The sequence below is a fragment of the Zalophus californianus genome, chromosome 3 (assembly GCF_009762305.2).
Source record: "Zalophus californianus isolate mZalCal1 chromosome 3, mZalCal1.pri.v2, whole genome shotgun sequence".
Lineage (NCBI taxonomy): Eukaryota > Metazoa > Chordata > Mammalia > Carnivora > Otariidae > Zalophus > Zalophus californianus.
The window spans coordinates 161,127,254-161,140,139 of NC_045597.1; the positions used below are offsets into that span (position 1 = coordinate 161,127,254).

The window sequence follows — 12,886 nt, forward strand, 5'->3', positions numbered from 1 at the left end:
TGTTGGGTAAATAATTGGGATGAAAGGCATGCTGGGCAGAGGGAACAGTATGAGTAAAGGCAGGAGGGTCTTTTATTTGTTCGTTTGTCAGTGACTCATGCTTGCCGAGTGCCTGTGTGTTGCCTTTGGCATTATAATACCTTTGATCTACCACTGCTCTGACAACTTTCCTTCTGGATCTGTCACCTGCTGCTTACCTGCTACTCTGGAAATGGGCCTTCACCATGGTTTAGTCCCAGACCCGATTCTTGGCTCTCTATAGCTCTTGGCAGCTTAAGCTATCCCTGGAAGCCACTTTCTCCATGAAAATGTCTCCCAGATTGCTATCTCTGGTCCATTAATCTCTGAATTTTTAGAGAGCAGAGTTGTTTCATTCAGCTTTATATCCTCATACCTGACACAGTACCTTCTCTGCTGTTGAGCTCCATAAATATTTTCTGGACCAACTAATGACTGACTGAGTGGATCTCCTTCTTCAGGTCAGTCCCATATATTTCTTGCAGCATGCCAGACATCCCACCTTGTGTTGCCCTTAAAGCTCGCATTCAGTATGCCTAGTCCTGAATTCATCGGCTTAGCCCTCTCCAGCAGACTCCTGCTCCTGAATCCCCATTTCTAGGAATGGTCACCATGATCTTCTGGGGATTCAGAATTGGAAACTCACAATTGGGGTCTTGACTCAACTTTAGCTTTTCCCTCTTCTTCGCTAATCCCTCCATCCCCACCGTAGCCATCGAAGACCAATGTTGTATGACTTCAGGGACAAGGCAGTATTTATCAAGGTCTTACTATGTGCCTACTGTACTGGGTACTGAGCTAGGAACTCGGGGTACAGTTGTGAACAGGAGAGACAGAATCTCTTCATGGAGCTTATTGTGCAGTGAGAGGAAAGGAGGTAATGAAAATGTAAGGAAGTGAGGGGCGCCTGGGTGGTACGGTTGGTTAAGCATCCGACTCTTGGTTTCAGCTCAGGTCGTGATTTCAGGGTCATGGGATTGAGCCCCATTTCAGACTCCACGCTCAGTGGGGAGTCTGCTTAAGAGTCTCTCTCCCCCTCTGCCCCTTCTTCTCTCTCTCAAGTAAATAAATCTTTAAAAAAAATGTAAGTGAATATTTAAAATAATAAGATAATTTCAGGAAGGGATACCTGCTGTGAAGAAAGCAAAGAAGATAATATAGAGAATGGGGTGGGGAGCTCCTTGACCAGGGCTTCTTGGTAGAGGTGATATTGCAAGTGAGACTGAATGACCGGAAGGAGTAGCCGCAGGGAGAGCCAGGGGCGGGGGGCCCGGCTGGTATGAGACACAACACAAGGACTAAGAACCAGGCAGGGCCTGCATTCCCACCTGAAAATAGCAGTCATGATGAGGGTAAGTAGTAGTAATACTAATGATACTAAAAATGATGGTCAGTGGAGTGTTACGGTCAGCGTTCCCTGTGCTTTACATAAATCACCTCCTTTACATCTCATGCAGCCCCTAAAATGGGCACTCCTAGAGTCCTTATTTTACAGCTGAGAACACTGAGGCTCAGTGAATTTAGTGTGAAGTCAGCCACTGTGTCTGTGGCCGCACAGTGAGTGACAGAGCCATGATTCACACCCGAGGTCTATCTCCAGAGCCTGTGCTTTGCTTCCAAGGATATGAATTGCCCACCCCTGGAACATTTTGGGAAATGCTACATATCCTGCAAGCCCAGGCTCAAAAGCCAACCTCCTCTGTGGAGTTGTCTTCTCCCAGAAGGAAAGTGCTCTTCTTCCTCTGAACTTGCAGTGGACTTTGTCCGCTTGTTTTTTTTTAAGATTTTATTTATTTATTTGAGAGAGTGAGAGAGTGAGTGAGTGAGAGAGAGCACGAGCAGGGGGAGGGGCAGGGGAGACGGAGAGAGAAATCTAAGCAGGCTCCCCCCTGAGCAAGGAGCCCGATGTGGCGCTTGATCCCAGGACTCCGGGATCATGACCTGAGCCAGAGGCAGACACTTAACTGACTGAGCCACCCAGGTGCCGCCACACAGGATTTGTCCACTTTTTATATGGTGTTGATCACATTCTGCCTTGCATTATGGATTTTGTGTATATACCATACTTGGTATGTGCTTCATGTCTGCATCTGAAGTGTTTAAGCTCAGGAACTGCGTCATGTTTATCTTTGTATCCCTCCTCAAACCAAGAATAGAGAGGGCATTCTTAATAGTAGGGTCCCTTTCTGTCTTTATCCCCTACCTATCTATCATCCATCCATCCATCCATCCATCCATCCATCCATCCATCCATCCAATTTATCTATGCATGTATCATCTATCTGTCTGTCTATATCCACCAGCTTGGAGGAGAAACATGGAAAAAAATATATAATTATATGCAAACTTCCTTTGTGGACCAAGTGCCTTAAAATGCAATGTGTGAGGCACCGGGCTGGCTCAGTCAGAAGAGCATGAGACTTGATCTCAGGTTCATGAGTTCAAGCCCCACGTCGGGTGTAGATTGCCTAACAAAAAGAAAAAAAGGGCACCTGGGTGGCTCAGTTGGTTAAGCATCTACCTTCCGTTCAGGTCATGATCCCGGGGTCCTGGGATTGAGCCCCACATCAGCTCCCTGCTCAGGGAGGAGTCTGCTTCTCCCTCTGCCTCTGGCCTTCCCCCTGCTCATGCTCTCTCTCTCTCAAATAAATGAAATCTTATTAAAATGCAACATGTGACTGTTATAGTGTTCTTAAACACAAAATGTAGAACTGAAAAACTTCATATATAATTTAGCATTTCTTTTTTCAACTTTGAAATAAGCATTTCTTTATATTTGGCAGGATTCCAGTTAGCATCTTGGCCTATTCAACTAGGAAGAAGCCACATGTTTTAGGGTTTCTTCCTATGACCTTTCTATGATGTGATTTCTGTCTCCTGAGTGAAAATATTTTTTCTTATCTGCCTGCAGAAATGAAGATATCTTATCCATCCTCACTGCTGTCAACAATGATGTGAGTCAACAAGCAGACAGAGAAGGAACAAAGAAACAAATGCCCCAGCCCGCTTTCACACTACGGAAAAAGCTAGTATTCCCTGTGCCACAGGAAAAACTTTAATAGTAGAGAGTTCTCATTGACTCTTGGACTTGAAAGGAGGCTTTGGTCATCTATTCCAGTCTCCCACCCATCACAGGAATCAATGATAGATGGTGAGCTGGCCTGCATATGTCATTCTAATTATTGGAAATACCCTATTTTTTGATGCGGCAAATTCTTTTTTTTCCCCTTGTTCTTTTTGACAAGTCTGAATGTTTCAACACTTTCTTTCTTGAAGCTTTGGGTTGTGGTCTTGGTTTTGTTTGTATGCCCTGGGAAAAAGCAGTTGGCCTTGGTTTGTGCATCCGTGAGGTAAAGGGTGGAACCACAAACATTTTAAGATTCCTTTGAGCTTTAAGAACCACTGTACTTAGCCTCAGTTGAGCTTCGATTTCCTCTCTACCTGACCACCCCTTGTTACCATTCTGCGTCCCCTCTGCGTGGCCTTGTTCTGGACATTGGATAATGGTAGAGATCACGCATGGTTCCTTGACTTTCTCTGCTCTCCCCTTCCTAAGGCTCCTCTCCTGCACATCTACCTAGGTGAAAATTTGGTCTATACGATGCTCTTTTCCTGCTTTAGTGTAAGGAAGGTATTCCTGCAGGAGCTGTTTCTCTTGGGTCGGGAACAGGTTCGGCTCTAGGATGCTGGTAGTCTGAATGAAGAGAGACACACTCAGCAACTCTGGGAGCAGAGACTTTACAGCCTGAGATTAAATCCCATGTTTGTGAGACCCTTTCAGAAGCTGCTGATAACTGAACACCCACGTCAAGCCAACTAAAGCAAAGAAGGGAATTTATTGTCGCAGTCGTCTGAAAACACACAGATGGGTGGTGCTGACTTCCTATGAGGCTTGAAGCAGGACTGAGTCTGCACTATAGCATGTCTCTCTTGGCCAGGGGTTCTCCCGACAGCTGTGCTGTGCTGACTACGGTCAGCAGCCCCTCTCTGTTCCTCTGGCCCAAAGGATGGAGGAGGGAGGCAGCCTGAGAGTCTGAGGCTGTTCACAGGGGATGCTGTTCTCTCCTTAGTCAGAGAGTTGTTTGGCTGTGCCTTGGGGGTGTGTGGTTCTGTCTGGAAGACTTGATACTTCTTACATTAAGGCTTTGAATATCTTTATTTATGTGAACTTTTTTTTTCAATTTCAAGAGGAGTTTTTTTTTTTTTTTTCCAGCTCCTGCAGGAGGGAGGTTGAAAGTCCTCTCCTTAAGGCCTTTATTTCCAGATGAAGAAGTTGAGGCCCCAGGAGGCAAAGTGATTTGCTACAGTCCCCCAGATGGTTACTGTTTATAGGATTTTATTTCCCACTTGAGTGAACTGGAATATCATGGACATAGTGGGGCGGGTATGCAGATGTTCATGAAAGATGTCAGGGAAGGAAGAAAAATAACTCTCAGTGATGCCTGATTTTGCAGTTATTCATGTGAAAGTTGCATTAATTTATGGTGTATTTGCTATGAGAACTACTCATAAGAAGTTTTTTATAATAGTAATTATGTAGATGGAGCTAGTCATTATGTGGATTTGAATGTAGCTTGACCAAGGAAAGGAGTCTAATAGATATGTCAGAATCATCTTCCAAAACCAGTGTTTATACAAGTCAAAGCTAACCGCTGGTGATTACAGTCTTTGCCCAATTGAATATACACAGCTTTTGGCCATTTCATAAAAGCCTTCTCTGGGAGTGAAGGATGGTGTGATTCAAAACAAAAAAGCAAAGAATCTGGAGAGGGAAGCCGTAGGTTTCCGTTTGGCCTTGTGACTCCCTTGCTCTGAGACACTAAATCAAGCTAGTTTTTCGAGCCTTATCTATGAAGTAGAGAAAAATGACCTATTAAAGATAAGGATTTAGGGGAATGTATAATATATGTATATCATAATAAATATATATCTCTCCATTTAACTCCAGTTGTTGCGAGGTACTGTAAGACCATTAGGTGGCAGATGCCTCTGGCGGTAACCTCAATGGAAACAGCAGCGTTTGAGTTCCTTTGCGTCTAATTCCAGCTGAGTTTTAGCCGCAGATCAACCCTAGCAATCCCCACCGGTGTCCTCTGAGTGAAGCGCTGGTTCTTCCCTCACTGATCACAGTGTCCCCAGCAGTAACAGGCCAACTCTTGGCTCTGAGTCCAGTTGGACAAAACACCGCTAAGGAGCTCTCCTTCAGCAGCAGCCTCTGGGGTTCGATGCTGAAGTGCCCCGGTCCTGTGGGTCTAGTCCATATTGCCCTTGTGCTGGAGCTTAGTGCTTATGCAAGGTTAAATTCTGGAATCAGGAAACGAGCCCACGAGCTTTCTTTTTAGACTTCTCCAGCAAGCACTGGAGTCACTAGACATTGATGACTCTAAGTCATGGACCTATGCGGACACCAGGAACACACCCATCCTTCAATCATTTCTCCTAAACGGAATGTGTACACACTTGTCCCTTGTGTGTGTGTGTTGTGTGTGTGTGTGTATGGGAATTGAGAGCAAAACACTAGAGGTGATTTGGTCCCAGGTATTTGGCAGTGGCCATCGTCAGCCCAGACATTTATGAAAGAAGTGTGCAGATTGAGTGAGGTCTCTGTATATTTTGCGTAGTTGTGCTCAACCTACAAGAGCTATGGTTAATTTTTTCTTTCTTTTCTGCTTTTTTTTTCTTGAAAGTTTAGCTTCTACCAAAACAATGAAGGATGAGGAAACAGTTTATAGAATATTATGCAAATGTTAGTTGTTTAAGAATGATACTACTGGTATAACTGTTATTAGAGATGCTAGTCACCGGAGCATCCTCCTGATCTCTGCTGCAGGGCCTCGCCATGCGCGTGGGCAGGTTTGATATTGCCAGGGTTCCCCGTAGCCAGTGCTCAGGTAATGCAGACCTGCATTATGGTGATACGGTGTGGTTACTGATCCATCAGAACAGCCATTGACCAGTATAACACTATGGGGAATGCCACTGAAGAGCAGCTCTTTATCAGTGATCCTGTCTCCACTGAGGTAGACCAAATGAGAAGCTGACCTCATTTGGTAGATAACTTCTGTGCCATATTTGAATCCTAAAATCTTCCAGGACCGATACTTTCTGAATGATTTAGTCATGTTGTTCTTAACCTGGAATTCTTGGGTCCTTGGATGTTTATGGATTTATTCTCAGGGTGTATGAGTCTTCCACCTTCCGTTTGAAATGCCTCAATTTCTTTTTGGTGATAATCTTCTATTAATAGAGGTGGATCCTGGCTCTTCTGCATGATCTCTTTGTATTTGAGCGTTGACAAGCAACTTTTGTGTCCACATCCTGGTGCCCACGGGAGTGATGAACTTTATATTGAACTTTTTAATGTAGCACGGATTAGGGTTCAGGGCTAGAGGTCCTCAGACCTGTTGTCAGGTACCAGCAGTTAATCTACCTGAAACCTGCTCCAGTCCATCCTCTTAAGTCATGACAGGCTCCTAGTCCATCATCCCTCAGCCCCTGCTGAACTCAGCGGAGGGAACTCACACTACACCCAAAATCATGGATTTGGGAGCTTGGAAGGACAGTGGCTAGGGAACCCGTGGTCCAGCCTTCAGGGTCAAATGGCTTACGCAAGTCTTACAGCTCTTAGTGCAGGATTTGCAATTGTGTGTATCTCCGGCTTTGCCAAACAATTGTCACTATCTTCCCGTGAAGTACATGTTGCTTGTGACAAGTTATTTAACTTTGTTTCTGGTAGGGTCTGGCTCTCCTCTAAAGTCTGCAGTTTGCCTTTAAGGACCGGGTAAGAATATCGCATGTGTGGTAAGGACACATTTGTATCTTTAAACAGCAGCCAAATTCCTGAAAATGGAACCCTTTTTAAAAAGTACTAGGAGAAATTCCTTGTTTGAAGAAAGACTGATTTGCCAGCATAAACAACCACTTTGTAACATAACTTTTGCAGATATGAATTTTTAAGAGAATTTTTCCTCTTTTAAAATTTTTAAATTATATGAATTTTTACTTTTTAAATCTATTTTTGAATAAGTAATATCTTTACGTTGCTCAAAGAGAATACAAAAAGATATTCAAGATTAGTCTTGCCTGCCTTTTTGTCCACCAGATGCCCAGTCCTCCCACCTCTGAATCCCAGAGGTGGTCTCGGGGTTTGTTAACGCAGATGCAGACGCAACAAATACAAATACATGTGTGTTTTAAAGGAGGCATTTCTTGAAACAAAGGACATGCACTGTGAAACTCAAAACCCTCATTTGGTCTCATTTTAAATGATTCTGTAAGATGCCTGGAAATACTTGTGCAGTTGGAATAACTTGATGAGTTTTGTGGACTGAGTACCTGTAAATAGTAGTAACTGACCAATAAAGGATTTTTTTTTCCTTTTTACCTTTGAGTAATATCTTTGATTTCTGCTCACGTGGTAACATATACACATTGTGGAATATTTGGGAGGTAGAAGAACCCACAAAGAAGAGTTAATTCATTTATGATTCCATTTTGGCATGCACTTTCACATGATTTCACTCTGCATTTGTCCCTGAGCTTCCCCACCACCTTTAAATCAGCCTAACCACCATGTCCTCCCAGTCTTGCATCCAGTAAACTCTGTCACTACCAATATCTGTACCTCCACCCACATCTCAGCTGCAGACATGCCTCTCTGACAGCTACCTCCTACCAGTCCATCTCACTTTCTCTAGGACCCTACCCACAACAGTCTTCGGTGCCCCCGGGGCCTCTGGTTAGTCCATTGACCCTATCTGCCATCTTTCCAATGTCAACACCACCCCTCACTTCTTCCCTCCCTCTTTATCCAGCTGGAGTCCCATGTGTCATCATTGAACTCACTTTCTCATGCCCACCCTCTAAACCCTTGCCTTTCCCGCAGCCCTCATGGGACAGGATCCAAGCTCTGGTTAATCCCATATGCCTACTTACTCCCCTGTTTGTACTGGAGTTCCTGGTTGAGGCTGGTGTAAAAACATAGTGTTCCAGGCCGGTCTCATTTAAAACCAATGACCATAAACTTCAAACAGGCTTTGCGTAGTTCTCAGCAATCCTGTAACATTTCCCTGGTTATGTCACCTTCTGCTTTCTCAGTCTATTTTACACTTTCTTTTGAATTCTCTTTTGCATTTTCAGACCTCTATCATCCTCCACTCTCCTCACTTTAATTTGATGGTCTCAGTGGCTTCACTAAGGGAAGTAATCCGAAAAAGGTTCTACCTTCCACCACCGAGTCCTCTGATCCACCTGCACCCTAACCCTATTTACTGCTTTCTCGCCTGTCAACAGTGGGTGCGCCGTCCGGTCCATGCTTCTCCCAAGAGTCCGTGTTTCCATCTTGTGCAGGACTGTCCCATCCTGCTCACTCGAGGACACCACTCATGTAGCCCTTCCTCCTCTCTCCTGCTCTATTAACTGTCCCTCTCACCCAGATCATCCTCCTCAGCACACAAAAACATGCTGTAACTTCTCTTCCTTCAAAGCTAAAACTAAAACAGAACCGAAACCCCTAAATGCAGATCTTGTGTCACGTGCTCCGACTCCGACCCCAAGAGGAGGATTCGTGTGCGAGCGATCTGTTCAGGAATTGCTCTCTATCCAAAAGGAGTAAGAAAACTGGGCTTCCATCCTCCCTCAGCCCTCCATCCTCTCCTAAGAGCTGCCCCAGGTGGGAGACCTCAAACTTCCAGGCGCTTCCCGTGGTCTTGATACGGTTTTGGAATGTAGGTGAGGTTTGGCGGGGTGAGGTCCAGAGCCGACAGCCGAGAAAGAGTTCTTGAGACATCTTTGGTGCAAAATGGTGGTTTTATTAAAGCCCGGGGTCAGGACCTGGGGGCAGAGAGAGCCGCTGCACCGGGGTCACGAGGGGTGACTGATTATGTACCTAGGAGTTGGGGGACATAAGGAAAAGGGAGGTTTTCAAAATAACTTTTGTATGCTGAAGAGGTCCTACCAGATATTCGGGGCCTTGCCGTTGTCAAGTTAAGGTGGTTTTTCCCTCTAGTAAAGCATTAACATTAAGACAGTTGGGAGTTTCCTGGAGGAATGTTCTATTCCACAGGTCCTTGTCCATAGGCTGCGGGTTATAAGGAAATTTTATTTTATTTATATTCCCTTCTACCTTTGTTCCCACATCACTGTGGATGGGTGGGTGATGTTAGGGCTCCAGGAAATTGAGTCTATGGATCTCTGGAAGTTAGGCTATGGATAAGAATGCTTTTTTCTTGTAAATTGCCAAGACATTTTGTAAACTGAGGGAGACTCCTGTCTTGCAGGACTGTGATCTCTGTCAGTTAACCATTGGTTTTTCCCTTCCCTTAGCTTTAGGGCAGCCAGGAGTGCCTGAGGAACTTCACACATGTCCCACCTGGGAGTGGGCGCGGGGGGTTGCGGGGTGTCAGTTTGTGCTGGTGCGGGGTGTCCTCAGCTTGCCTTCTGCTTCCTCATCAGTCTGACGGAGTACTCTCCTGGCACAAAGGTGTGAATCTTTGGAAGCAAAACCCCCTACAATCTGGCAAGCTGGCCAGACTGGCTGGCAGGTGGGGCTGGGGTGGGGGTTGGCAGAGGGGGATTAAAATGGATCAGAAGAGATCTGCCTGAAGCATGACTGCACCTTCTACACCCCTCTCGACCCCATACCTTATCTTATCCTCCCATCCTCAACCTCATCCAACCTGTGCAGGGCCTGGGCAACAGTATAATCTGAGGCCCATAACCTGTATGTCAAAATAGGAATACCAACAAACTGTTTTTTTTTTATTATTATGTTATGTTAATCACCATACAGTACTTAATTAGATTCTGATGTAGTGATCCATGATTCATTGTTTTCGTATAACACCCAGTGCTCCATGCAATACGTGCCCTCCTGAATACCCACCACCGGGCTCACCCGACCCCCCACCCCCCTCCCTTCTGAAACCCTCAGTTTGTTTCCCGGGGTCCATAGTCTTTCGTGGTTTGTCTCCCCCTCCGATTTCCCCCTCTTCAGTTTTCCCTCCCTTCCCCTATGGTCCTCCATGCTCTTCCTTATGTTCCACAGATAAGTGAAACCATATGATAATTGTCTTTCTCTGCTTGACTTATTTCACTTAGCATAATGCCCTCCAGTTCCATCCATGTCGATGCAAATGGTGGGTATTCATCCTTTCTGATGGCTGAGTGATAGTCCATTGTATATATGGACCACATCTGCTTTACCCATTCGCCAATAAACTGTTGTACTCTCCTACTCTTGCTTTGGAATGACTTGAAAGGCCACGTTAGAATTTATTGTTGTTACGGTGTGTAGAGTGTCTGCCTCTGGTCCACAGCCTGTGCCTTTCTCTTCCCAGCCCTAGGTCCTTCTAGATTACCTGAAACCCTAATAGATGCAAAAGAACATGAAAAATGTCACACACAGTCGGTTCAGTGTACCCTTCAGCCCAGAATTTTGTGAAAGAATTTTTTATGATCTCAAACTAAAAGGTCAGAGCGCTTTCTTGGATAGGCCCACCTTTTTCTTTACTAATTCCCTATGGATCTGTCATTTGTGAATTTATCTAAGCAAAAACGCCCTTTCTCCTTTCAACAATTTAAAAACATCAAAAACAATGTTGAAAAACTAAAGAAGGAGCCACAAACTGGGATATGGTATGTACCACGTATATAACCGACAAGGGATATGTAAATACATATAAATGTACGTAAGTATATATATTCTACAATCCTATAAAATAAACAGTCTAGTTAGATGGGCAAAGAAAAGGAATACAAATGAGCAATAAACAAATGGGAACATAATCTGCTAAATAATCAGAGAACTGCAAAACTGAAGCCACAGTGAGTTACCATTTTGCACCCATCATATCGACAACATTTAAAAACCTGTCAGTAGCAAGTACGGGTGAGGATATAGATCAAAGGCGAGTCGATTATGCTGCTCAGAGAAATGTAAATCAACACGATCACTTTAGAGAACAACTTGGCAATATCTATAAAGGTTGAATATGTACACATATTCATATTCATATTCATTGTGAAAATATTTCCTGAGAGGCAGGGGGGCAAGCCTATATGAGTAGTATGAACCAGCAATTCCATGTCTGGGTCCCTGCCCCAAAAGAAACTCTTGCACCTGTGCGGGGAGACACGGAGGAGAATTTTCAAAGCATTATTGCTTGTGAGAGAGAAGAGAGAGGGGAAAAAAAAAAGGAAGCAGCTGAAGCAACCAAAATACCCATCGATAGGAGGTTAGATGAATTGGGGTATAGTCACATAGAGGAGTACCACCAAACAGTGAAACAAAATGAATTGGGATTATTAGGTTGAACCATTGAAATTGCCATTGCCTAGGTCAGACACAAGTATTGGCAACTTTGTATGGGTCAGTCATACACATGCACTGCAGCACGATGCTTTCCGGAACTGAGCAGTGGTGGATGGGAACATTGTGAATGTACTAAATGCCACTGAACTATTCACTTTAAATTGTTCAAATGGTAAATGAAATTAAAAGTCTATCAAAAAAAGAGCATATGCAATATGATATAACTTATACAGAGTTAAAAACCCACATGACAGTCCTATAGGTTGCTTATACATTCATATCCATGAATACAATAATATGTGTGGGGGTGATAAATAAATTTTGGCTGTTACCTGGGGTGGGTCTGGGATTTGGGGAAAGGGGGGAATAATGCAGGGGCTTCAGCTGCACTGGTCATGTTTATTTCTTCGGCTGGGTGCTGGATCTGTGGGTCTTCTCTTCTAAAATCATTTTGTGTTGCCCCCACACTTCCACCCAGGGTTAGGCTTCTCTGCTCAGCAGGGAGTCTGCTTCTCCCTCTCCTTCTGCCCCTCCCTTCCGCTCATGCTCTCTCTCTCTCTCAAATAAATAAAAAATCTTAAAAAAAATAAAAATAAAAAATAAAATCTTTTTGTATGGTCGATGCTGGTTAATGTAATTTGGCCACCAGACAGGGCGATCTCTCAGCTTGCCGCACTGTGAATATTTGGCCAGCTCAGGTGCACAGGGTGGTTTTGCCCTCTTGGTTGGGGCAGACCGAGTTTCTTCCACTCTGTACCTGTCTGTATTTTTGGTGGTAGTTATTTCTGTGGCGGCGATATAACTCATGTTGCCAAGGCAGGCATGAGGGGCATGGGCTCACTTCTTAGAATCATCATTGCTGCATGTTTAGTCTGGAGCAGGAAGCAAGCTGCAGATGAGAAACCCCCTTGTGATGCCTCTGAGTGCCCCACACCTGTTCTCATAAAATCAGCTTCAAATGCAGACTCAACCCTCTTCATCTGTGACCCCCATTCCCACCCCAGTTGCTGCTGACATTTTTCCACCCCCAGGGGCATACACAATCAGAAGCTCAGGACTACATCTGATCATCCTACATTTCTGCTTATTCTACCACTTGAAAGCACCGTTGTCCCTCTCCTCATGTCTGCCTGGCTCTCCAGCTCTGGCGACCCTTCAGGGAGATGGTGAGCCGCTTTCAGCGAGGTACTCCTTGCTGTTACCAACTTAGCAACTTCAGCCCTTGGGTCTAGTCGCTTGCCAATGTTGAAAATGATTACTCTGTGAGCATGACAGAGAAGTGTTACTGTGCCCATTTTATGGATCAGAAAATCAAGGCTCAGGAAAGCTAAATAAGAAACAAGGTCACATGACTAGAAATGGGGAAGAACCAAACTTGAACTCCATTTGGCTGACCTCCACGTCCAGGGGCCTGTCCTTCCTCTCTGTACCACACTGTTCTTGTGAAAATATTTCCTGAGAGGCAGGGGGCAAGCCTATATGAGTAGTTTGCGCCCCGTCTTGGGGCTTGGAGACGGGAGACTGTCCTCTCTGCTTGAGTTATCACCCTGAAAAGTC

General features: G+C 44.7%; 1 protein-coding gene across 4 annotated transcripts in view; it reads left to right on the top strand.

Annotated features, from left to right (window-relative positions):
* CASP10 (caspase 10) overlaps positions 1–7,394 on the top strand; it is a 32,019-nt gene extending 24,625 nt beyond the window's left edge. For 3 of the 4 annotated variants that reach the window (XM_027590797.2, XM_027590794.2, XM_027590795.2), the window contains one exon: positions 2,930–7,394. In XM_027590797.2, the coding sequence (XP_027446598.1) occupies positions 2,930–3,077 (148 nt within the window). In that variant the 3' untranslated portion in view covers positions 3,078–7,394. The remainder of the gene's footprint in view (positions 1–2,929) is intronic. The other variant, XM_027590796.2, reaches the window with a different exon arrangement.
* The last annotated feature ends 5,492 nt before the right edge of the window (positions 7,395–12,886 follow it).